At 42.0% G+C, this 26,281-nt stretch overlaps 1 protein-coding gene across 1 annotated transcript in view; it reads right to left on the bottom strand.

Annotated features, from left to right (window-relative positions):
- Positions 1-26,038, bottom strand: part of slco1d1 (solute carrier organic anion transporter family, member 1D1) — a 55,055-nt gene extending 29,017 nt beyond the window's left edge. The window contains exons 1-9 of the mRNA XM_078941892.1: positions 25,364-26,038; positions 25,016-25,103; positions 22,937-23,078; positions 22,695-22,827; positions 21,880-22,004; positions 21,601-21,747; positions 21,342-21,440; positions 20,636-20,890; positions 17,885-18,049 (exon numbers count right to left, since the gene is read on the bottom strand). Of these exons, the coding sequence (XP_078798018.1) occupies positions 17,885-18,049; positions 20,636-20,890; positions 21,342-21,440; positions 21,601-21,747; positions 21,880-22,004; positions 22,695-22,827; positions 22,937-23,078; positions 25,016-25,066 (1,117 nt within the window). The 5' untranslated portion in view covers positions 25,067-25,103; positions 25,364-26,038. The remainder of the gene's footprint in view (positions 1-17,884; positions 18,050-20,635; positions 20,891-21,341; positions 21,441-21,600; positions 21,748-21,879; positions 22,005-22,694; positions 22,828-22,936; positions 23,079-25,015; positions 25,104-25,363) is intronic.
- Between the last annotated feature and the right edge of the window lie 243 nt (positions 26,039-26,281).

The raw sequence follows: 26,281 nt of genomic DNA, 5'->3' as shown, positions 1-26,281 counted from the left end.
TCTGGATGGGCACTGTGGCGATGTTCCAATGGCCAGGCTGGCTCCTGGTATAAAGAGATTCCCAAATACCATTTCCTAACCGCAGAGCCAAGGATGTGTTTACATGTTTAGGTCAAAAATGTGATGGACAGCTTCATGTTGTCTAAACATGCCACCCTGTTATTAATCCAGTTGATATGGTTCTCCATCTGTGTCTAGGTGATAGAAAAGCATTTTTTTTATATTTAGAGCTCTAAGCAAACAAACAGTTGTCTATATAAAAGAGCTTTTACAATTGTGCACTTTTAGCAGGTCTCTGAGTTCATGTGACCAATGTATGGTGGATTTTCACAGACCTTGTTTAAAACTGAAGGTGAGAGAGACTTAGAGAAATGGCTTCATTGTTCTGGAGTTCTTTGTTTCATCCACAGAAGAGTAGAATTGGTGATTGATTTTGAAAAGCTGCTAAAAAAAGTATCTTTTCAAATTGCAATTTCTAACTTGGGTTTTACATTTTGTGTTCCATTTTTTGTGCTTTATTTGGGAAGCATTTGTTATTTGTTTGGTGTTTTTAAGGTTCTGCAAATATACACATCATTTTTTAGAGACATTTGTTATCAGTTGTGTTTGTTGATTTGTAGTTTAATTTCATTGGATGTATAGATGTCGTGTGGGGGGGAGGCTCGACAGCAGGTAGGACCCAGGCGCAGAGACGGGAGGCAAACGGGTTCAGGGCAAGTGGGTTTATTTAACTAACAAAAAGCGCTGCAGAGTAGGATGACAAAACTAAAAACAAAAACTTACTGTGGCTTGGCAAGGGACATGGACGCTAGACAAGAAGACGTGATCAACATGAGCAGAAGTTAATGGACCAGCACAGGAGGAAGGCAGAGACAAGACTTATATACAGACAGGGCAGACAAGACACAGGTGAACACGATTAGGGCAGATGGGGACCAAAGGAAGTAAAACTCAAGAAACATGACAAGACAGGAAACCTTTCAAAATAAAACAGGAAACAGAACCAAACAAGACAGAACAAGAACTAAAGCGGAAAAAAAAGACAACAAACTGAAACCATGACAATAGAAAGGAAAAGAAGTTCAAACATTGATTATAAAAAAGGATATAAGAGATAAAAAAAAAGAAAAAGGAAAAGAAAAAAGATAAAATATTGATTTAATTGCATTTTGAATGAATAAAAAACAATGATTAATAGAATCAGAAATCAGAAAAAGTTTTATTGCCAGGTTCAGTAGAGCGCACTTTACAAAACGAGGAATTTGACTTGGTGTATAGTGCAATTAAGAATAAGTTAAAAATTAAGTTAACAACAACAACACACTATATACAGTAGAGTAAGGTGAATTAAAGTGGGAGCACAGATGGGCTGGGATGGTGGGGCCTGTAAGTGGCACCGACAGTCCTTTGGTGGGCGGGGGGGGGGGGGGGGGAGGGGGGGTCACCTGGGGGAGTTGGGGTACTGTTCAGCAGGCTGACTGCAGTGGGGAAGAAGCTGTTCTTGTGGCGCGAGGTCCTGGTCCTGATGGACCGGAGCCTCTTGCCAGGAGGGAGGGGCCGAAAGAGATTATGTCCTGGATGAGAGGGGTTGGCTACAATCCTGGCTGCCCGCCTCCAGGTCCTGGAGATGTGCAGCTCCTGGAGAGACGGGAGGTGGCAGCCGATCACCTTCTCTGCTGAGTGGATGACGCGTTGCAGCTTGGCCTTGTCTCTGGCCGTGGCCGCAGCGAACCAGACTGTGATGGAGGACGTGAGGGTGGATTCGATGATGGCGGTGTAAAAGTCTACCAACATCTTTTCAGGGAGGTGAAACTTCTTCAGCTGCCTCAGGAAGTACATCCTCTGCTGGACCTTCTTAGTGATGGAGCTGATGTTCTGCTCCCACTTGAGGTCCTGGCTGATGATGGTTCCCAGGAAGCAGAAGGACTCCACAGAGGTCACCGGGGAGTCACAGAGGATGACAGGGGGGAGGGGGGCTGGGGCCTTCCTGAAGTCCACTGTCATCTCCACTGTCTTCAGAGCATTAAGCTCCAGGTTGTTAGCGCTGCACTATGACACCAGCCTGGCTATTTCACTCCTGTAGGCCGACTCATCTCCGTCAGAGATGAGGCCGATGAGTGTGGTGTCGTCAGCAAACTTCAGGAGTTTGACAGACAGGTGACCAGCTGTGCAGCTGTTTGTGTACAGGGAGAGTAACAGGGGTGAAAGGACACAGCCCTGGGGGGATCCGGTGCTTGTGGTCCGAGTATCTGAGACGAGCTTCCCCAGCCTCACATACTGCTGTCTGTCCGTCAGGAAGTCTGTGATCCACCTGCAGGTGGAGTCAGGCACATTCATCTTGGAGAGTTTTTAATACTAAGTCTAGACAGATTTAACACAGGTTTTTGGATGAAAAAGGATTTTTTATAAATCATCTGTTACACTTTTAAGTCTGAAAAAAATATGGAAGGCAGCAAACACAGATCCCTACCGTTTTTAATTTTTTTGTGCTGATATTTGAAAGATAAGTTATGCAAAAAAATAGGTGTTTGCAGTTTTGCCTAAAAAGACGTTTTCGGACCTTTTTGGATCAAATGTTGTCTAAAAGTTCACCTGTAACTTCAATCATTCTGAATTTTTTTAGGAAAACTAAACCACTTCAACTGTGATCTGCAAGGCAATGGTAAAACTATATTTTTTATGGAACAGCCTGCAGTGTTTCTTGTGGGGATCTTTTCTGCCAGGGCTTGCCGGCTTGGTCGGTGGTTGTTGCTGTTACCAATCCAGTTGATATGGTTCTCCATCTGTGTCTAAGTGATATAATCAGAATCAGAATCGTTTATTGTCATTGTACATGGGGATACAATGAAATTGCAGCAGCCTTGGAGTGAAGGAGTTACATAAAATAAAAATAAAAATAGAATAGAAAAAGAAATACTGTATTTACAACTCTTAACAAAAAATGAACAATATGGACAGAAACTGTTAAATATTAAATATTTGTGAATAAAATAGAATGGAATTACATGAGTTGCTGTGAGCACAGCTTAATAAATATCAAGTTATTGCACAGTGACCCGGTTAGACAGTCAGGATATTGCACGCATTGTAGTAAAATTAGAGTGAGGTGTGGTTGGTGGACGTATGTGCATTCCGTATGATAATTGCCTGTGGAAAAAAGCTGTTTCTTAGTCTGTTTGTCCTGGTTCTGATGGACCTGTACCTCCTTCCAGAGGGCAGCAGTTCAAACAGAGGGAAAGCAGAATGGGTGGAGTTAGTGGTGATGCTAGTCACTCTGCTGAGGCAGGTTGACTGGTAAATGTCCTTCAGTGAGGGGAGGGGGCAGCCGATGATCCTCTGCGCTGTCTTTACCACTCTCTGGAGACTCTGCCGTTCTGCTTCAGTGCAGTGGGAAAACCACACTGTGATGCCATAGGACAGAATGCTCTCAATGGTTGAGCGGTAGAACGTTACCAGCAGCTCCTGGCTGACGTCGTTCCTCCTAAGTTTTCTCAGGAAGTGCAGGCGTTGCTGGGCCTTCCTGATGACAGTCATGGTGTTGTTAGACCATGTGAGGTCAGCAGAGATGGTGGTGCCCAGGAGGGTGAAGCTGTGGACCCTCTCCACACAGTTTCCATCGATGTAGAGTGGGGGTGGATCTGTTCTGTTTTTTCTGAAGTCCAGGATGATCTCCTTGGTCTTGGTGGTGTTCAGGATGAGGTTATTAGCCTGACACCACCTTGAGAGTTTCAGGACTTCGTCTCTGTAGGCCGTCTCGTCGTCCCCAGAGATCAGCCCCACCACAGTAGTGTCGTCTGCAAACTTCACCACGGTGTTGCTGGTGTGGGCTGGTCTGCAGTCTGCTGTGTACAGTGTATACAGCAGAGGACTCAGCACACATCCCTGTGTGGAGCCTGTGCTCAGCGTCCGGGTGGAGGAGAGGTGGGGGTCAAGTTTGACTGTCTGTGGTCTGTTTGTCAGGAAGTCCTTGATCCACGAGCAGGTGAGTGGGTGGAGTCCTAGTTCAGACAGTTTGTTGACCAGAATGTCAGGAATGATTGTGTTAAAGGCTGAGCTATAGTCCACAAAGAGCATCCTGGCGTAGGTGTCTCTGTGTTCCAGGTGGCTCAGCGCAGTGTGGAGGGTGATGGAAATGGCATCATCCGTTGATCTGTTTGCTTTGTAAGCAAACTGGTGGGGGACGAAGATTGGAGGGAGGGAGTCTTTGATGTGTCCCAGGAGCAGCCGCTCCAGACACTTTGTGATGACAGCAGTGAGTGCAACTGGGCGGAAGTCCGTGAGGAAGGCTGTGGATGAGGACTTTTTGGGTATCGGGATGATAGTGGATGACTTCAGGCAAGCAGGGATGAAAGCCTGAGCTAGCGACAGGTTGAAGATTTTTGTGAAGACCTGGGAGAGTTGATCGGCGCAGGCCCGCAGAACCTTTCCGGGAACTCCATCAGGTCCCGCCGCTTTCCTGGGGTTTACCCTGCTGAACATCCGTGCCATCCGTGCCACGTCCATAAAGGCATTGTTTTTATATTTAGAGCTCTAAGCAACCAAACAGTTGTCTATATAAAAGAGCTTTTACAATTGTGCACTTTTAGCAGGCTGAAAAAATTATCTTTTTAAAATTGCCATTTCAAATTTGGGTTTTAAATTTTGTGTTCCATTTTTCTGTGCTTGTATTGGAAGGATTTGTTATTATTTTGTTTAAAAGTGCTACATATTGTATATACACATAATTTATTTAGAGAAATTTGCTATACGTTGTGTTTTTTGGTTTTGTAGTTTAATTTCATTGGATTTATATTAAGGAAAAGAAGTTGCAGCATTGATTAAAAAAGGATAAAAGAGACATTTACTGTCTAAGTCTTATGTTACATCTGTAGAACTGTACTGAGAGTTGGGTTTTGTTTTGGAGCACATTCATATGTTTTGTTTTTAAAAAAAAAAGATAAAATATTAGGTTAATTGCATTTTACATGACTAGAAAAGCAATGATTATTCATAAAAATCTATGAAAGACATACAAAACAAATGAAAAAGCAGTCTGCCCTCCCTCTTGTGTCTAAACTCTTGTCACCTCACTTCTGGGTTAGTTAGCATATGAACTGGCAGCTGGTGTGTGTGTGTGGGGGGGGGGGGGGGGGGGTGAAATTTGACTCCAGCAACAGGGATGATTGAGGAGCAGGCTGCAGCCTGAGGAAAAGACTTAAGCATGTAAGAGGAAATGACATCCTACAGTTGACCAGTTCATTTTATATCTGTAAAGAATATTCAAGAAGCATTTAGACATGTTCAGCTATATGCGTGTGAAACTTGGTGTGGATATTTGAAGCATAAGTAATTTTAAAACACACTTGTTTGGAGTCCAGACGGAAAAAGCACAGGTTTTGGGATGAATCAGGATTTTTTTAAAATCATCTGTTTCACCTGGACTTCTGAAAAAAATATGGAAGGCAGCAAACACAGATCCCTACATTTAAAAAAATAAATGGTGTTGATATATGATGATTAAGTTATGAAAAAAAATAGGTGTTTGTAGTTTTGCCTAAAAAGACGTTTTCGGACCTTTTTGGATGTAATGCTCTCTAAGATGTCACCTGTAACTTCAATCATTCTGAATTTTTTTAGGAAGCAGTAGCACATAAATGCCTATGAAAGTTGAATTCTTGGTGCTGATAACCTAAACAGAATTTATGCTAAAAATCTTTGTTCAGTCCAAAATTTCATTAAAAAAATCAAGTGATGAAGTTTCTCGTAGACCCTATAGTGTTACATATCAAAGCTGGAGGTTATTAAAGGCATCTAATTCTGAAATCTCAGCTTCCTGAGACAAACGGCTGATTTATAATAAATTTCTATTATTTGGGTGCACATAATCGACCACTTCCTGTTACGCAGGCACCGTTAGGTGTACACCCATGAAACTTTACATGATGAGAGAGGACCCTTCTGAGTATCTCCAGTTTTAATTTCATGCACATCGGACAAAGCAAAGAGAAAATACAGGGCAGAATGTGCCCAATGCAATAACTAGGTGGCGCTATAGAGCTCGTCCAAGATTGTCATATCCATGGGTTCAGAATAGAAGCTTCATCATATCCATTGAATTTCAGTGAGATTGGACAAGGAATGTGCACGTGAGAGCAACTTTTGTGTGCATAGCGAGATGCCCAACTTTGCCGCTCTGTCACGACCACACCCCCGCATTGAAAGTTATGGTTTTTTGTCAGAGTAAACTTCAATGGCTTTTCAACAGGTGGACGTCATTTTCAGGTGTGTCGGCTCATCCTACTCGGAGTAGTGATGCTCCAAGTAAAACATGTCATTTCCTCTTGCCAGCAGGTGGCGCTACACTTTTTCCAGATTTTTTCACTGCAGATGTGTTCAGAGTCAGACTACAATCATGCACATCAATTTTGGATCAGATTGGATTATGCATGGCTGAGTAATGGCCATTTTTCTTTTCATGGCGTGTTTTCGAAACGACCTCCAATTTTGACGCGCCGCCATGGTCACAAACATCCATAAAAACTTAAAAGCTTTGCAATTTAACATCGGACATGTGTCTAGTTTACAAAACCAAAGTTTGGAGTCATTACTCTCAAATCTCTAGGAGGAGTTCGTTCTAGAGCGAGGCCTGCGAATGACCAAAATACAGCAAAAATGACATATTGTCATCAAAATATCAGACTTCCTGTGCGACTGACAGCTTGGTCCCAAGAGACTTTTTTGTAGGTTTCTATCCGATGAACATGCCCTGTTAAAATCAGGTTTGTACTATAAAGCATATGGAGGTGCTCGCGAAAACAAATTTTGCAGGTGGCGCTATCGAGCCATTTTTGTTTACCTATGCCGTTCTCCTATAAAATATGAAATTTTTCGCGACTCCTGATGTGTATACAAAATTTGGTGAGTTTTGGGGTATGTTAAAGGCCTCAAAAAGGCGACTCTTCCGTCGGAAGAAAAAGAATAATAATAATTAAAGCTACAAGTAGCATTTAGCGGGCCCGAGCACGTGCGACCGCATGGCACGAGCGACCGCCCCGTGAGCAACGCCCTGCTCGAGCCATTCTCGTCGTTTTTTCTTGTCCATTCTGGAGCTCCAAGCTATTGTTAATACGACAGCAGCCTGGGGGGGGGGGGGGGGGGGCTGTAATCTGTTGCCTTAAGGGACAAAGACTTTTGCATATAGCATGAAAAAAATTCAAGCAATGATGATAATTGCTATCACTGTCCCTAAGGATGAGAACAATAGAACTCATTCAATTTCCACTACAATGTCTAGATGAGTGTCAGCTATGTCTGATAACTTGGCCAATTAGCTGGACCGGGATCTTGCAAAGTGCAGGTGGTTAACGTCCAGTGTGATGAGTCTGTGGACGGCAACAGTACAGCATAGCTTTTGGTTTCCACAAGAGAAGAACTCCTGACACATCTGCCCTAACAGACAACTACAAGAGGAGTTGAAATGTATAACACGGTGAAGGAATTTTTGTGCAGAAAAAGGTACAATTAGAAAAGCTGGTAGCAGTGACTGCAGATGGGACTCCTGCTATGATCAATAGACAAACAGGTTTCATCACTCACTGTAAAGCTGACCCAGACTTTCCAAAATGTCTGCATTACTGCTGCGTCATTCACCAGCAGGCCTTATGTGCAGAAGTGATTGGCTCTGGACATATAATGACTCTTATTCTGAAAATCGTAAACAACCTCAGCTGCAAAGCAAAAAAGCACAGGATTTTTAAGGTGCTATTGGAGGAGATGTCTGTTGAATATGGTGAATATGAACATTGTGAATCTGAACTTGCATTCTTGACTGACATTACTGGAAAACTAAACCACTTGATCTGCGAGCTGCAAGACAATGGCAAAACTATTTTTTTTTTGACCAGCCTGCCTGAGCCAGTGTTTTTCTTGTGGGGATCTTTTCTGCCAGGGCTTGTCAGCTTGGTCAGTGGATGTTGCTGCAGTTGTCTACCTTGCTGGGACAGCTGGAGTTAAACACAGCAGCTCACGGCTCTGAAGTGGACCCCGTTGCTGTCCCAGTCTGGATGGGCACTGTGGCGATGTTCCAATGGCCAGGCTGGCTCCTGGTATAAAGAGATTCCCAAATACCATTTCCTAACCGCAGAGCCAAGGATGTGTTTACATGTTTAGGTCAAAAATGTGATGGACAGCTTCATGTTGTCTAAACATGCTACCCTGTTATTAATCCAGTTGATATGGTTCTCCATCTGTGTCTAGGTGATAGAAAAGCATTTTTTTTATATTTAGAGCTCTAAGCAAACAAACAGTTGTCTATATAAAAGAGCTTTTACAATTGTGCACTTTTAGCCGGTCTCTGAGTTCATGTGACCAATGTATGGTGGATTTTCACAGACCTTGTTTAAAACTGAAGGTGAGAGAGACTTAGAGAAATGGCTTCATTGTTCTGGAGTTCTTTGTTTCATCCACAGAAGAGTAGAATTGGTGATTGATTTTGAAAAGCTGCTGAAAAAAGTATCTTTTTCAAATTGCAATTTCTAACTTGGGTTTTACATTTTGTGTTCCATTTTTTGTGCTTTAATTGGGAAGCATTTGTTATTTGTTTGGTGTTTTTAAGGTTCTGCAAATATACACATCATTTTTTAGAGACATTTGTTATCAGTTGTGTTTGTTGATTTGTAGTTTAATTTCATTGGATGTATAGATGTCGTGTGGGGGGGAGGCTCGAGAGCAGGTAGGACCCAGGCGCAGAGACGGGAGGCAAACGGGTTCAGGGCAAGTGGGTTTATTTAACTAACAAAAAGCGCTGCAGAGCAGGATGACAAAACTAAAAACAAAAACTTACTGTGGCATGGCAAGGGACATGGACGCTAGACAAGAAGACGTGATCAACATGAGCAGAAGTTAATGGACCAGCACAGGAGGAAGGCAGAGACAAGACTTATATACAGACAGGGCAGACAAGACACAGGTGAACACGATTAGGGCAGATGGGGACCAAAGGAAGTAAAACTCAAGAAACATGACAAGACAGGAAACCTTTCAAAATAAAACAGGAAACAGAACCAAACAAGACAGAACAAGAACTAAAGCGAAAAAAAAGACAACAAACTGAAACCATGACAATAGAAAGGAAAAGAAGTTCAAACATTGATTATAAAAAAGGATATAAGAGATAAAAAAAAAAGAAAAAGGAAAAGAAAAAAGATAAAATATTGATTTAATTGCATTTTGAATGAATAAAAAACAATGATTAATAGAATCAGAATCAGAATCAGGAATCAGAAAAAGTTTTATTGCCAGGTTCAGTAGAGCGCACTTTACAAAACGAGGAATTTGACTTGGTGTATAGTGCAATTAAGAATAAGTTAAAAATTAAGTTAACAACAACAACACACTATATACAGTAGAGTAAGGTGAATTAAAGTGGGAGCACAGATGGGCTGGGATGGTGGGGCCTGTAAGTGGCACCGACAGTCCTTTGGTGGGCGGGGGGGGGAGGGGGGGTCACCTGGGGGAGTTGGGGTTCTGTTCAGCAGGCTGGCTGCAGTGGGGAAGAAGCTGTTCTTGTGGCGCGAGGTCCTGGTCCTGATGGACCGGAGCCTCTTGCCAGAAGGGAGGGGCCGAAAGAGATTATGTCCTGGATGAGAGGGGTTGGCTACAATCCTGGCTGCCCGCCTCCAGGTCCTGGAGATGTGCAGCTCCTGGAGAGACGGGAGGTGGCAGCCGATCACCTTCTCTGCTGAGTGGATGACGCGTTGCAGCTTGGCCTTGTCTCTGGCCGTGGCCGCAGCGAACCAGACTGTGATGGAGGACGTGAGGGTGGATTCGATGATGGCGGTGTAAAAGTCTACCAGCATCTTTTCAGGGAGGTGAAACTTCTTCAGCTGCCTCAGGAAGTACATCCTCTGCTGGACCTTCTTAGTGATGGAGCTGATGTTCTGCTCCCACTTGAGGTCCTGGCTGATGATGGTTCCCAGGAAGCAGAAGGACTCCACAGAGGTCACCGGGGAGTCACAGAGGATGACAGGGGGGAGGGGGGCTGGGGCCTTCCTGAAGTCCACTGTCATCTCCACTGTCTTCAGAGCATTAAGCTCCAGGTTGTTAGCGCTGCACTATGACACCAGCCTGGCTATTTCACTCCTGTAGGCCGACTCATCTCCGTCAGAGATGAGGCCGATGAGTGTGGTGTCGTCAGCAAACTTCAGGAGTTTGACAGACAGGTGACCAGCTGTGCAGCTGTTTGTGTACAGGGAGAGTAACAGGGGTGAAAGGACACAGCCCTGGGGGGATCCGGTGCTTGTGGTCCGAGTATCTGAGACGAGCTTCCCCAGCCTCACATACTGCTGTCTGTCCGTCAGGAAGTCTGTGATCCACCTGCAGGTGGAGTCAGGCACATTCATCTTGGAGAGTTTTTAATACTAAAGATGTATGAAAGACATACCGAAAAAATATGTCTTTCAGTGTTTAACTGGCTGTCTTTGGATTATGCATGCCTGAATAATGGTCATTCTTACTCCTCATCTCTCTGTTCACTGCTTGCTAATTTACATAGCAGGGGTCCCAGCAGGAGGGGGCGGGGTTGTAACACGACTCCTTCAGCAGAGCCAGGCTGAGAGAGGCTTTGACATGTAAGATGTTAGATGTTAGAATGCCAGATGTTAGAATGACCAGTTCATTTTATATCTGTAAAGAATATTCAAGAAGCATTTAGACATGTTCAGCTATATGCGTGTGAAACTTGGTGTGGATATTTGAAGCATAAGTAATTTTAAAACACACTTGTTTGGAGTCCAGACGGAAAAAGCACAGGTTTTGGGATGAATCAGGATTTTTTTAAAATCATCTGTTTCACCTGGACTTCTGAAAAAAATATGGAAGGCAGCAAACACAGATCCCTACATTTAAAAAAATAAATGGTGTTGATATATGATGATTAAGTTATGAAAAAAAATAGGTGTTTGTAGTTTTGCCTAAAAAGACGTTTTCGGACCTTTTTGGATGAAATGTTCTCTAAAAGTTCACCTGTAACTTCAATCATTCTGAATTTTTTTAGGAAGCAGTAGCACATAAATGCCTATGAAAGTTGAATTCTTGGTGCTGATAACCTAAACAGAATTTATGCTAAAAATCTTTGTTCAGTCCAAAATTTCATTAAAAAAATCAAGTGATGAAGTTTCTCGTAGACCCTATAGTGTTACATATCAAAGCTGGAGGTTATTAAAGGCATCTAATTCTGAAATCTCAGCTTCCTGAGACAAACGGCTGATTTATAATAAATTTCTATTATTTGGGTGCACATAATCGACCACTTCCTGTTACGCAGGCACCGTCAGGTGTACACCCATGAAACTTTACATGATGAGAGAGGACCCTTCTGAGTATCTCCAGTTTTAATTTCATGCACATCGGACAAAGCAAAGAGAAAATACAGGGCAGAATGTGCCCAATGCAATAACTAGGTGGCGCTATAGAGCTCGTCCAAGATTGTCATATCCATGGGTTCAGAATAGAAGCTTCATCATATCCATTGAATTTCAGTGAGATTGGACAAGGAATGTGCACGTGAGAGCAACTTTTGTGTGCATGGCGAGATGCCCAACTTTGCCGCTCTGTCACGACCACACCCCCGCATTGAAAGTTATGGTTTTTTGTCAGAGTAAACTTCAATGGCTTTTCAACAGGTGGATGTCATTTTCAGGTGTGTCGGCTCATCCTACTTGGAGCAGTGATGCTCCAAGTAAAACATGTCATTTCATCTTGCCAGCAGGTGGCGCTACACTTTTTCCGGATTCTTTCACTGCAGATGTGTTCAGAGTCAGACTACAATCATGCATATCAATTTTGGATCAGATTGGATTATGCATGGCTGAGTTATGGCCATTTTTCTTTTCATGGCGTGTTTTCGAAACAACGTCGAATTTCTACGCGCCGCCACGGTCACAAACAACCGTAAAAACTTAAAAGCTTCGCAATTTAACATTGGACATGTGTTTAGTTTACAAAACCAAAGTTTGGAGTCATTACTCACAAATCTCTAGGAGGAGTTCGTTCTAGAAGGAGGCCTGCAAATGTCCAAAATAGAGCAAAAATGACATATTGACCTCAATAAAGCAGACTTCCTGTGCGAGTGACAGGTGGGTCCTTTCAGACTTTTTTGTAGGTCTCCATCTGAAGAACATGCCCTGAAAAAATCAAGCTTGTACGTTAAAGCATATGCGGGGCGTCGGGACAAAAGTCAGTGTAGGTGGCGCTGTGGAGCCTTTTTTGCGCACCCATGCCAATTTCCCATAAAATACGAAATTTTTCGCGACTCCTGATGTGTGTGCCAAATTTGGTGAGTTTTGGGGTATGTTAAAGGCCTCAAAAATGCGATTCTTCCGGCGGAAGAAAAATAATAATAATTAAAGCTACAAGTAGCATTTAGCGGGCCCGAGCACGTGCCACCGCCTGGCACGAGCGACCGCCCCGTGAGCAACGCCCTGCTCGAGCCATTCTCGTCGTTTTTTCTTGTCCATTCTGGAGCTCCAAGCTAATGTTAATATGACAGCAGCCTGTGGGGGGGGGGGGGGGGGGGGGACTATAATCTGTTGCCTTAAAGGACAAAGACTTTTGCATATAGCATGAAAAAAATTCTTAAATCTAAGCCTCGTTTAGACCTGCTCATTTTCTCATCAAGTAGAAGAAGGTTTTTATCAGATTAAGAAACAAGCAATGATGATAATTGCTATCACTGTCCCTAAGGATGAGAACAATAGAACTCATTCAATTTCCACTACAATGTCTAGATGAGTGTCAGCTATGTCTGATAACTTGGCCAATTAGCTGGACCGGGATCTTACAAAGTGCAGGTGGTTTAACGTCCAGTGTGATGAGTCTGTGGACGGCAACAGTACAGCATAGCTTTTGGTTTCCACAAGAGAAGAATTCCTGACACATCTGCCCTAACAGACAATTACAAGAGGAGTTGAAATGTATAACACGGTGAAGGAGTTTTTGTGCAGAAAAAGGTACCATTAGAAAAGCTGGTAGCCATACCTGCAGACGGGACTCCTGCTATGATTGACCGACAAACAGGTTTCATCACTCACTGTAAAGCTGACCAAGACTTTCCAAAATGTCTGCATTACTGCTGCTTCTTTCACCAGTAGGCCTTATGTGCAGAAGTGATTGGCTCTGGACATATAATGACTCCTATTGTGAAAATCATAAAAAACCTCAGCTGCAAAGCAAAACAGCACAGGATTTTTAAGGTGCTATTGGAGGAGATGTCTGCTGAATATGGTGAATATGAATATGGTGAATCTGAACTTGTATTCTTGACTGACATTACTGGAAAACTAAACCACTTGATCTGCGAGCCTCAAGACAATGGCAAAACTATTTTTTTTTGACCAGCCTGCCTGAGCCAGTGTTTTTCTTGTGGGGATCTTTTCTGCCAGGGCTTTCCAGCTTGGTCAGTGGATGTTGCTGCAGTTGTCTCCCTTGCTGGGACAGCTGGAGTTAAACACAGCAGCCTCACAGCTGTGAAGTGGACCCCGTTGCTGTCCCAGTCTGGATGGGCACTGTGGCGATGTTCCAATGGCCAGGCTGGCTCCTGGTATGAAGAGATTCCCAAATACCATTTCCTAACCGCAGAGCCAAGGATGTGTTTACATGTTTAGGTCAAAAATGTGATGAACAGCTTCATGTTGTCTATTGATGTAAGTTTAAACCTAAACATGTTTCCCTGTTACTAATCCAGTTGATGTGGTTCTCCATCTGTGTCTAGGTGATAGAAAAGCATTTTTTTATATTTAGAGCTCCAAGCAAACAAACAGTTGTCTATATAAGAGCTTTTACAATTGTGGACTTTTAGCAGGTCTCTGAATACATGTGACCAATGTATGGTGGATTTTCACAGACTTTGTGTAAAACTGAAGGTGACAGAGACTTTGGAGAAGTGGCTACATTGCTCTGGACTTCTTTGTTTCATCCAGAGAAGAGTAAAATATGTGATTGATTTTGAAAAGCTGCTGAAAAATGTATCTTTTTAAAATTGCAATTTCTAATTTGGGTTTTACATTTTGTGTTCCATTTTTTGTGATTGTATTAGAAAGATTTTTTTATTTATTTGGTGTTTAAAGGTGGTACATAATGTATATACACAATCTTCTTAGAGACATTTGCTATATGTTGTGTTTGTTGTCGTTGTAGTTTAATTTCTTTGGATGTATTGAAAGGAAATGAAAAGAAGTTGCAGCATTGATTAAAAAAGCATAAAAGAGACATTTACTGTCTGATGTTACATCTGTAGGAGTGTACTGAGACTGGGTTTTGTTTTGGAGCACATTCATATATTTTGTTTGTAAAAAAAAAAAAGATAAAATATAAAGTTAATTGTATTTTGGATGAATAAAAAAGCAATGATTAGTGCTAAGGATGTATAAAAGACAAACAAAACAAAGGAAATTGCTGTATTTTAGTGTTGAACTAGGCTTTCTAACTGTTCTACTTTCTGTCTGCCACTCCTGGCTAATTTACATGTGAGCACACAGCCGGGGGTTGGGGGGGGGGCTAACTCCACTCCTGCAGCAGGGGAGACTGATGAAAAGCTTGAGGATGTAAGATTGAATAAATAAAATCCTAGAGTTGACCAGTTCATTTTATAAATGTAAATATTTTTTATTTTGGTGCTGATAAACTAAACAGATGTTATGATAAAAATATTTGCTTGAGTCAAAATGTCCAAAAATTTGCTTTCAGCACAATAGGGTTATTAAGGTGGTTAAATGTTTCTCGTACGTATAGTGCTGCTTTTCAAACGTGGAGCTTTGTAGGACGCATCTAATTCTGAAATCTCAGCTTCCTGAGACAAACGGCTGATTTCCTATGAAGCTTGATTATATGATCATGCTTCATGATCATTTATGAACATATATAGCTCGTCCAAAATTGTCATATCCATGGGTTCAGAATGGAAGTTTCATCAAATCTATTTAATTTCAGTGAGATCAGACAAGGAATGTGAACGTGAGAGCAACATTTGTGCATGGCGAGATACCCAACTTCGCCGCTCTGTCACGACCACACCCCCGCGTTGAAAGATTTGTTTTTCATCAGAGTAAACTTCAATGGTTTTTCAACAGGTGGACGTCATTTTGAGGTGTGTTTGCTCATCCTACTTGGAGCAGTGATGCTCCAAGTAAAACATGTCATTTCCTGTTGCCAACAGGTGGCGCTACACCTGTTTCGGATTTTTCCACTGCAGATGTGTTCAAAGTCAGACTACAATCATGCACAACAAATTTGGATCAGATTAGATTATTTATGGCTGAGTAATGGCCATTTTTCTTTTCATGGCGTGATTTCGAAACGACCTCAAATTTTGACGCGCCGCCACGGTCACAAACAACCGTAAAAACTTAAAAGCTTCGCAATTTAAGATCGGACATGTGTTTAGTTTACAAAACCAAAGTTTGGAGTCATTGTTCAAAAATCTCTAGGAGGAGTTCGTTCTAGAACGAGGCCTGCAAATGACCAAAATACAGCAAAAATGACATATTGACACCAATATAGCAGACTTCCTGTGCGACTGACAGCTTGGTCCCAAGAGACTTTTTTGTAGGTTTCTATCTGATGAACATGTCCTGTAAAAATCAAGCTTGTATGTTAAAGAACATGGCGGGGCTCTCAAAAACAAACATGGTAGGTGGCGCTATTGAGCCGTTTTTTGTTCACCCATGCAAGTGCTGTGTATCTAAGTTGGAGATATGTAAGAGGCCTCTCATTCTGAAATCTCAGCCTCGTGATACAAACGGCTGATTTTTTATGAATTTTTAATTATCTGACTGCAACGCAATCAACCACTTCCTGTTTGGTGGTGGCTTGCGCAGGCACCGTCAGGTGTACACCCATGAAACTTTAGACGATGAGAGAAGACCCTTATGAGTATCTCCTGTTGTAATTTTATGAATGTCGGACAAAGCACAGAGAAAAGATAGGTCAGAATGTGACATAAAATGTATTTGTCAATATCTAGGTGGCGCTATGGAGCTCGTCCAAGATTGTCATATCCATTGGTTCAGAATGGAAGCCTCATCACCTCTATTGAATTTCAGTGAGATTGGACAAGGAATGTGCACGTGAGAGCAACTTTTGTGTGCATGGCGAGACGCCCAACTTCGCCGCTCTGTCACGACCACACCCCCGCATTGAAAGTTATGGCTTTTTATCAGAGTAAACATCAATGGCTTTTCAACAGGTGGACATCATTTTGAGGTGTGTCGGCTCATCCTACTTGGAGCAGTGATGCTCCAAGTAAAACATGTCATTTCCTTTTACCAGCAGGTGGCGCTACACCTGTTCTGGATTTTTCCACTTCTGATGTGTTCAGAGTCAGACTACAATCATGCATATCAATTTTGGATCAGATTGGATTTTGCATGGCTGAGTAATGGCCATTTTTCTTTTCATGGCGTGTTTTCAAAATGACCTCCATTTTCGACGCGCCGCCACGGTCACAAACATCCATAAAAACTTAAAAGCTTCGCAATTTAACATCGGACATGTGTTTAGTTTACAAAACCAAAGTTTGGAGTCATTATTCACAAATCTCTAGGAGGAGTTCGTTCTAGAGCGAGGCCTGCAAATGTCCAAAATGGAGCAAAAATGACATATTGACCTCAATATATCAGACTTCCTGTGCGAGTGACAGGTGGGTCCTTTTAGACTTTTTTGTAGGTCTCCATCTGAAGAACATGCCCTGTAAAAATCAAGCTTGTACGTTAAAGCGTATGCGGGGCGTCGGGACAAAAGTCACTGTAGGTGGCGCTATCGAGCCGTTTTTCTGCGCCCATGCCAATCTCCTATAAAATACGAAATTTTTCGCGACTCCTGATGTGTGTGCCAAATTTGGTGAGTTTTGGGGTATGTTAAAGGCCTCAAAAAGGCGACTCTTCCGGTAGAATAATAATAATAATAATAATAATAATAATAAACATTCGAATTACAATAGGGTCCTTGCACTCCGTGCTCGGGCCCTAATAAACCTAACAGATACAATAGGGTCCTTGCACTCCGTGCTCGGGCCCTAATAATAATAATAACTCTAACAGATACAATAGGGTCCTTGCACTCCGTGCTCGGGCCCTAATAAACCTAACAGATACAATAGGGTCCTTGCACTCCGTGCTCGGGCCCTAAAAATTCTAATGAACTACTCTGCAGAAATGATGTCTTAGAAAACGCAGGTTTTTTGATTTGGCATCACCATAAAAATCACTGGGAACGCGTTTAGAATAATTCAAAAGATGCTCAGAGTGGGTTTTTAATGGAGAAGGTCTGGGTATTGAAAGATGTTAGACAGCAGATGTTTTTTTAGTTCCCAACAGTCATTAATTGTTGGCAGCAGGTCCAGATCAGACAGTACTGTAAAGTTCTCATGAAGGCAGTCCGTCCACTTCCTCCCTATAGGGTGTATGGTATTCAGAAGCTTTTCAAGATGGTAAAGACAGATGTTAGAGCATGTTGGAGGTGTTTGGGAGACATTTCACGTCTATTGTTTCTTTTGTGGCTTGTTTTCAATGAACTGTGACAGAGAATGGCGTGTGTTGCGAACGGTGCTGCTGCTGCTGAAACAGACACAGGAAGTGCAGTGGGGCTGTTTGGCAGCCACTTGCTGTTTTTCTAGCTTTGGTGACTGCAGAACAATGCATACTGTAGGACCAACGACGTTTTGTAGTCGCCCAGTAAACAAGCCATAAAACTACAGACTCCAGAAAGTGGACCACACCGTGAGCTGTTTAGCGCTAATATTTGCAGTCTGTTATCGCACACAATCAGACTTCCCTGTAATAATATGATTGTTTCTGAGGCTCACAGCAAACTCAGGGGCAATAGGGTAGTAAATGGGGGCTTTGCTTCATACCTATGAGGAAAATGGCCCTGGATGCTGATTGGCCATAGGTCTGTTCCATGAACTTCGGCTTGAAGGTGATCATCCCGATGAAACCGTTGACTGCCACAAGGTTAGTGAGGATCATCAACGAGAAGATGCTGTTCTTGAAGAGTCGCCTCAAGGACGGAACAAAGTCTGGATAACGAGAAAAATGGACATGATCACATTTTTAGATCGATTTTTTTTATTTCAATTCAAAGAAGCAGAAATGTGTTTTCAAAAATCTTGATCTCTGAACACTAAGCTACTTTATTTTGATTTATTTTTACTTCTGAATTAGAAGATGACTGTTGTGAAGTAAACTTGTTTTCTGATGGACACCGTGATAAAAACATTGGTTTGTTCATGCAATGACATTAAATGGTGCTTTTTGAATAATTGGTTAACAACAGTTATCACATTATTTCCAATTAATTACAGACAAATGAGCTTTTTGGTATAACTATTGTTATGTTTTCAAATATGAAAAAAAGAGTCCGACTGTCCACTTTAATGAACATTTTATCTGAACCTGGGTAAAAACAGGTCTTGCACCACTTTCAGCACATCTTGGGTTGTGTCCAAATTCCCTTCCTAATCCCCTAACTGCAAAAAACGATATAGCACAGTACTATCTAGTGCAGGGGTGTCCAATTCCAGGCCTGGAAGGGTGGTGTCCTGCTCTTTTTCCAACCATCCTGCCATTGAAGTTCCATATTGGCTGAACACACCTGATCCACGTCAGCAGCAGACAAAGCAGGATTTCTAGAAAACTAGCTGGAGGCCGGCCCTCGAGGCCTGGATTTGGGCATCCCTGATCTAGTCCCCCGGATTTTAAAATCAATTCGGACGCTATGCTTACTTTTGATTTGAAACAGCAAATATGACGTCATCCATTTCACAAAGTGAAAACCGATTCAGTACAAGCATTTGACGAAGACTATCTATGAATCCTGAATTTAAAAACGATGATGGTTGAATAAAAAACAAAGTAAAAAAAATAAATAAATGTATTTTTTGCAGAGATTGTTTAAGCGAAAGGCATTGTGGTCAATAATCTAGTGAGCATTGATGCACACTGATTTTTCGCAGATACTTTTGGGAAAGTTAGTCGAACCTCAGATTCAGGAACAACAGTGCGGTTTCCGTCCTGGTCATTGAACAGTGGACAAGCTCAACCCCCTCTTTAGGGTTCTGGAGGGATTGTGGGAGTTCGCTTATCAAGTCCATATGTGTTTTGTGGATTTGGAGAAGGCGTCCCCTGTGGTATCCTGTGGAGGGTGCTCTGGGAGTATGAGGTCCAGGGAGCCTTACTGAGGGCTGTCCGGTCTCTGTATGACCAGAGAAGGAGCTCGATTCGCATTAAGTCAGACCTGTTCCCGGTCCACGTTGGACTCCGGCAGGGCTGCCCTTTATCACCATTTCTGTTCATAGTTTTTATGGACAGAATTTCTAGGCGCAGCCAGGGGCCGAAGGGGGTCTGGTTTGGGGATCACAGGATTTCCTCTCTGCTTTTTGCAGATGATGTTGTCCTGTTGGCTTCAACGAGCATGGACCTCCAGCGTGCATTGGGGCGGTTTGCGGCAGAGTGTGAAGCGGCTGGGATGAGGGTCAGCACAGCTAAATCTGAGGCCATGGTTCTCGACCGGAGATAGGTAGTTTGCCATCTCTCGGTGGGTGGAGTGTCCCTGCCCCAGGAGGAGGAGTTTAAATACCTTGGTGTCTTGTTCATGAGTGTGGGAAGACTGGATCGGCGTCCGTAGTTATGCGGTTGCTGTATCGGTCTGTTGTGGTGAAGAGAGAGCTGAGCCAAAAAGCAAAGCTCTCAATTTACCAGTCGATCTTCGTTCCAATACTCACCTATGGTCATGAGCTATGGGTCATGACCGAAAAAATGAGGTCCCGAATAAAGCGGCTGAAATGAGCTTCATGGGGGGGCTGGGCGCTCCCTTAGAGAAAGGGAGAGGAGCTCGGTCACCCATGGAGAGCTCGGAGTAGAACCGCTTCTCCTCCACATCGAAAGGAGCCAGTTGAGGTGGCTCGGGCACCTAGTCCAGATGCCTCCTGGACGCCTCCCTGGAGAGGTGTTCCGGGCATGTCCCGCTGGGCGGGGAAGACCCAGGACACGCTGGAGAGACTATGTCTGTGGGCTGGCCTGGGAACGCCTCGGGGTCCCCCAGAGGAGCTGGAGGAAGTGGCCGGGGAGAGAGAAGTCTGGGCATCTTTGGTTAGACTGCTGCCCCCACAACCCGGTCCCGGATAAGCGGACGAAGATGGATGGATTTTTGGGAAATTTCTAGGGTGCTTGAATTTGAAATTGTAGATTCGGACAGAACTAGAAAATGGCAAAGGTACTATAAGTGCAGTGAGTAGTGAAAGAATTCGGACACACACTGGAGTCCGTGTACCCAGCATGCATCCCTTGCCCGTTTCTGCTGTGACGTCGGCGCTACAAAACATTGGTACCACCTTACAACCACCAGGAGCAATTTGGGGCTCAGTGTTTTGCTTTAAGGACACTTTGACACAGGGGCGGGCATAATGTGAACCAAACCTGCAATCCAATCAGAGGTTGACCGCTTTACCTTCCCACTACAGCCACACCATGGCTAAATAAACTGAACTGATTTGAATTTATCATTCAGAACAACTTAATGCTACTTTAACTAACTTTAAATCTGTATGTGTCATCCATGAACACTACCGAAGGCTGAGTGCTAATATACATCAAATCGTGGTTACCTTTGACCATTTCCTTAAATGTCACCGGCTTCTCCTTCTCCTCCGCGCCTATGGCCTCCTCAGGCAGGAAGTTCTCCTGCTCGGCCAGGGCTGTCAGCTCGGTGCTTTTGTTCTCCTCTTCGCCTTCTTTAGGCAAAGTTTTGGACAGGAAAAAGAACGGGATGCTGGCCAACAGCATCACCGTGCCAGACACGATGAAGCCGAGCCACCAGGCGCCCACCCAGCGAGAGTCCCGATGCGTGATGGTGATGGTTTCTGAGAGCAAACAGGGTGGAGATTGCCTTGGTATAGACAGCTGTTTTAAATACCCATCACATGCTCAGGTAGAAGCAGTCGTTACAGATTGTACAACTATGTCAACATTTTGACATACTTGGTACAAGCAGGTTGACAAAGTTGGGGAAAAATCAATGTCTGGGGACGACCTTTTGTATCGTCAAGACTAAAGTTTTTGTTCTTTCACTTAAGCCATGCCACAGAGGTTCAAAGGGACACAAGGTTAATTATTTAGCTGAGGGGCTCCTAAAAGGGGGCATGCCTTACCAAACGTTCCCAAATTCTCTTCTGTTTGAAATTTTAAGCCATCAGTCCGGTTATCACAAACAGGAGGTAGATAAAGAGAGCCACTACGGCTGTACAACACTGTTGATGACCAATAATACATTGAAGCATGTTACACGATGCTGTACCTTTCCAAGTCCCATACCTAAGTCAGTAAATCCAATGTCCACATAGATTTTGGCTAAGAAGGATCCCATCATGAATCCCACCATTGGACCCAAGATTCCCACTGTATGGATACAGGCTGGAAAAGGGAAAAATATACAACGCAGTTTATGAGAGGACTGGAAACACTGATTCGATTGAAACAGACGCTTCAATACAGTAAAACTACAGGCCAGTGGGTTGTAAGTCAATGCATTTGAAGACATTTTGGAAATACAAAGTGTTTATAAGTCACAAACCCAAATAGAAAGGAGTGTTCTCCTCTTTGGAGAAGTCATCCATATAAGAAATGCCCAGCGGCATGACCGGAGTCTCTCCAATTCCTCGCAACATGTTTCCCAGGAACACATAGATCCACATGGACGAGCCTGCCGCCTTCTCACAATCTAAAGGGAAGAACGCTGAGCTTGAATATTTGCAAAGGATAATTTAGGATTAAATTTAAGAAGAACAAAAGGAGATAAATGAGATCAAACATTTTTTAGGATGTAATTGAATATATAGTTGCAAAAATAAACCTCTCATTTGTTCTAAATCTGGTGCTTTGTCTTGCTCTGCCAAGCTTTGGTTGGACAGACAAGGTAGGGTGTTTGCTGTACTGTTGACCTGGCTGTTGTGAGACATGCTGGTTTCATATTTGTACCTGTAAAGTGACAACACGGATGTCAAGTTTTCAACAAGAAACTTCCTCAAAGAGAAAAATGTAAAACATCAGTACACAGTCCATTCACTGTATCAGAGAACTGGACCGAGTCCGTGTGACGTCTCCCACAGAAAATGACTTACTTCTGGTTCCAACCAAATGAAGTCAATTCGTGTCATAGTAATACGGCCGTCGCCATGTGGTTGCTTCGTTTCTATGGCAACCACTCTCGCAAATTAGAAGGGATCGTGTTAAAGACCACACCCCCGTACAACTAAACGCAGGCAAGGGGGGAAACTGTCAAACGATTTCAACGTTCCACATGAGACCACATATTTGAGTGTGGCATCTGATTGGTCAGTTTATAACTTGAATATCTTTCGCTACAGAAAGAATATTACGGGGAAAAAAATAGAATTATCAAGAACATGTTAAAAAAAAGGTATCAAAGCAAGAATGGTTATTCTGACCAATAAAATGACAGACCAGCAGCTGTTTATTTCTCAATAGAAGTCTATGAGATTTCAGCTTTTTGGAACCAGCAGCTACTTCCTATTTGGAATGCTAGGGGGGTGGAGTCACTCAGTCCAGTTCTCCTATACAGTCAGTGATACAGCTTTTACCGCAATGCTATAAATCACCTGGATCTCTGTAAAAAATGGGCAAATAATTAGCTAATTATGTACTGACCGTCCCTGAAAGAAATGGGGAAGTGCCGTGAGGAAAGATCCGGTGGCCATTAATAAACAGCCAATCCCAATCAGCCTGGGTCGGTGGAGTTTAGCGCCAAAATAGCTCACAAAGGCAATGACCAACAAGTTGCCTAGAATTGACAATCGAAAAATGAAAAAAGGTTTACAAGTAAAAAACAAATATAGATTAACTTCACAATAAAGAAAAAGCAAAACATCCAGCAAAACGTGAAATTATACCCATTTCAAAGCCCCCATCTATGACCCCAGTCAGGGAGCTGGGGATGTCGAAGCGTCTCTCAATTTGGGTTATAGAGCTCTTCATATAGGATCCCCCAAAGGCCTTGGCAAAATATGCAAAAGCCAAAGAAACTAAAAAGAGCTGGAAAACACACAACAAGTTAGTCTCCAGTCAAGGCCGGAGTGTTTCTGACACAATCATTGTTAATTAAGAAGTAATAGTCTTTGCATGCTGACAGTGATTGACATGATTAATTGCTGTTAATCTCCACCTAAGGACGTCAGAAGGGATACATTAATTTAAATTACCATACATTTCCTTTTAAATGGACATTTATCTCACTTCTATGTATAGAACTCATCAAGGACACTTTAACATCACAGTCTACCCATTAAACCTTTGAAAACTGAAGTCCATGGAAACAGGATGTAACAACAAAAGGATTTTCACAACAAAATGCCTGTGATGAGATTAAAGCCATGAAACATGATGAACGTTTAAATGCATGAAGGGGTCACCAACTATTCTAAAATGGTTAAAACAATGAGGCTGTGTTAACTCACGAGGGACCTCAAAGTCCTTTAGTTAAATCAAATCTTTTGAAACTTTTATTTTCTTAAGCAACAACTTTATAAAATTAAAAGAAAATTCTAGTTTTTAGAATTAAAATGTTTGTTTAACCCTTTGATGTAATCAACAAAAAATGCTGTATGATTTTCTTTTTATGAGACATAGATGGTATAAATTATGATATGATTTTGGTAGATTCTGCTCATAATAATGTTAGTTTAAGATGCAAAAGTATTGACATAAGTCATCAGCTCTTGTCTTCATTAGCCCTTTATTTACCTACTGTCTCACGTTTGATGCACACATTTTTAACGGGGTATAACTGTTTTATTAAGAATTATCAAAACATTTTACATTCTTTCAATAAAGTAGATAGTCGCTTTTAGAAATTAATAACAATAAATGAGCTATTCTCATCACAAATTTTTGAAAAATTAGCTTAACTTTCCCACCAAGAGACTCAAGGAAGCAGCCATGAAATGAACAGGAAAAGCTCTTCTACTGCCCCTAGTGGAAATATAACCCACTACAGGGCAGAAAACATGGACCTAATTATATACAAAGTTTTTTTAAGGAAAGCTGTGGTCGTGTCAACGAGAAATGTCTCAGAAATGTGTCACATATGATACGAACAGTTATAGGAATAAATAGGTTTTTATTGACTTTTAGGGGAAATTTGTTGGATTTTCATTTCATTAGAACCTTCAAAAAATATTTATTTTTTTAGGTTAATAGTTATAATATTTGTGTATATTGTATGTGTTTAAATTTTAAAGTGAGCTTATTCCATTAAACCTCCAGGACAGCAATTAAGATATTGCTAACTTGTTTTTTCACCAAAAAGAAGTTTGAAAAAAGGTGAAGCCTAAAATCTTTTTCATCTCTTCATACTTCTTAAAAAATTACCTAAATGCTTGTCTTTTATACATAAAGGAGGTTAAAATGATATTCAGCTAAACTCCCAGATCCAAAGTGTATCAGCAACATCTCATGTTTGTCCCCTTGGTACAGACTGTTAATGGTTAACAGGGACTAACAGTAGGTCTGAGGTCACGGATGATTCCCAAATAAAAGCCACCAAAGTATCAACATTCATTTCTATTTAATGACTTTTAACCGTACATGCTAGCTTTTAGTGGAAAATCAATTATTTTAATTTGCTTTTAATTTCCGCTGAAACTGATGACAGAGTATTTTTGAGACAATTAGCGTGTTATAATGCTATGTGTAATAAGTCCTGCACACACACGCTGTAATAAACTGTGATATTAGGAAAGTCAATAAACGGCTCTTGCATGGTGTAAACACATCTTATGTAAAACATTATTAGCTAAAAAATATAAATAAAAAAAATATAATAATTCCTATTCCTTGCATTTTTTACACTTTGCATTTGCTAACAATATTATTTTCCCAAAAGAAACAGACAGCAATAGCATGTGTTTCTATAGCATATTTATGCCCCTAAAGGCCGGTTTTTGCTCATGGAAATGGAACCTTTTACTAACCTTGAGCTTGGAGCAGCATGCCTGACGGGGCTTTTGGGGCTCCACACTCATGATGCTGCTGTGCGCCAGAAAATGCAAAAAAAAAGTCCTGCAAAAGAACCAAAGGGGTTAAAAATTTACAAAAATAAAGCAAAGACAATTAAGTTCTCCTCGTAAATACTCATTTTCCAAAAATATTAATAAAAGTAGGTTTTCCAAAAACTATTTTACCACTTGTTTTAAAAAAGAAAACGATTTAATATTTTGTTTTGCTTAACCACATTATATCAGCAATATGTGACAGAAAGAAAATGAATGTAAACAAAGTTTATAAAGTAAGAAATTGTAAAAAAAGAAGAAAGTGTTTACCTTTATGCCACAGAGGTTCGGCACTATGAAGATCCCAGCTGAAAGCTCGCTGAACCCCGTAGGACTTTGTGCTTAAAGCCCAACTCTTATCAGACCAAAAAAATTATAAAATCACTTGTAATCAGTAACTGGGACTCGTGTGCTTGTTGATTGTGTCAATAAAAGCCTCACAGCCCGGGCGCAGTCAAACAGACGAGCATGCGATTCTCCATACAGAGGAGCATGGGTAGGTTCAGCTCTGCAGACGTCCCCCCACCAGGGACAAACACACATTCACAGAGCTGCACATCCTCCTCTGCAGACATCACAAACCTCCTGAGTATCCATCCTCTGGAACACACAACAAACAGCAGCAGCGTGAAGCTGGCCACAGTGCATTGTGCGAATACAAGCCCGCTGTTTCTGTTGGTTTTGCTCGTCCCAAAGAGTGAAATTCCTTCCTCTTCCACTGAAACTCAGCTTCTGGGAGGCTGGCTGTTTCCTCAGCCTGATCAAAGTTTTCCTGTTCTTTTGATGGCCACTAACAATAGTCTTCTCTGCCTGAGAACAGCACATCCCATCACCTTATCACACTTGTAAACAGAAGGTATGTAGTTAACTCACTGAAGCCGCTGCAGTTCATGGATTTCCTTAAAAAGATGTCAGAACATTTCCTTGTCCTCACTTCGCTCATGTGACTTTACTCCGTTTAGCTTTGATGGTTGTTTCAGGTTTTCTGGGATTCTGCTGGTTCATTTTTCCATGTTGGTCATCCAATAGAAATTTAACACTTTTGTGTCACATTCTTGTGTTTTGTCTAATTTATTTTTTTGTCCACTTCTATTTTTGTGGACATTTTGTATTTAAATAAACGTGGCATGTTCTACCCTCTTCTGCTTCCTGCCATTTTAGTTTGTATGTCATGTTTTTACATTGGGC

Source organism: Oryzias latipes, chromosome 23 (assembly GCF_053564925.1).
Source record: "Oryzias latipes strain Hd-rR chromosome 23, Olatipes_Hd-rR_3.1".
NCBI lineage: Eukaryota > Metazoa > Chordata > Actinopteri > Beloniformes > Adrianichthyidae > Oryzias > Oryzias latipes.
This window is presented reverse-complemented; position numbering and strand designations above follow the sequence as displayed.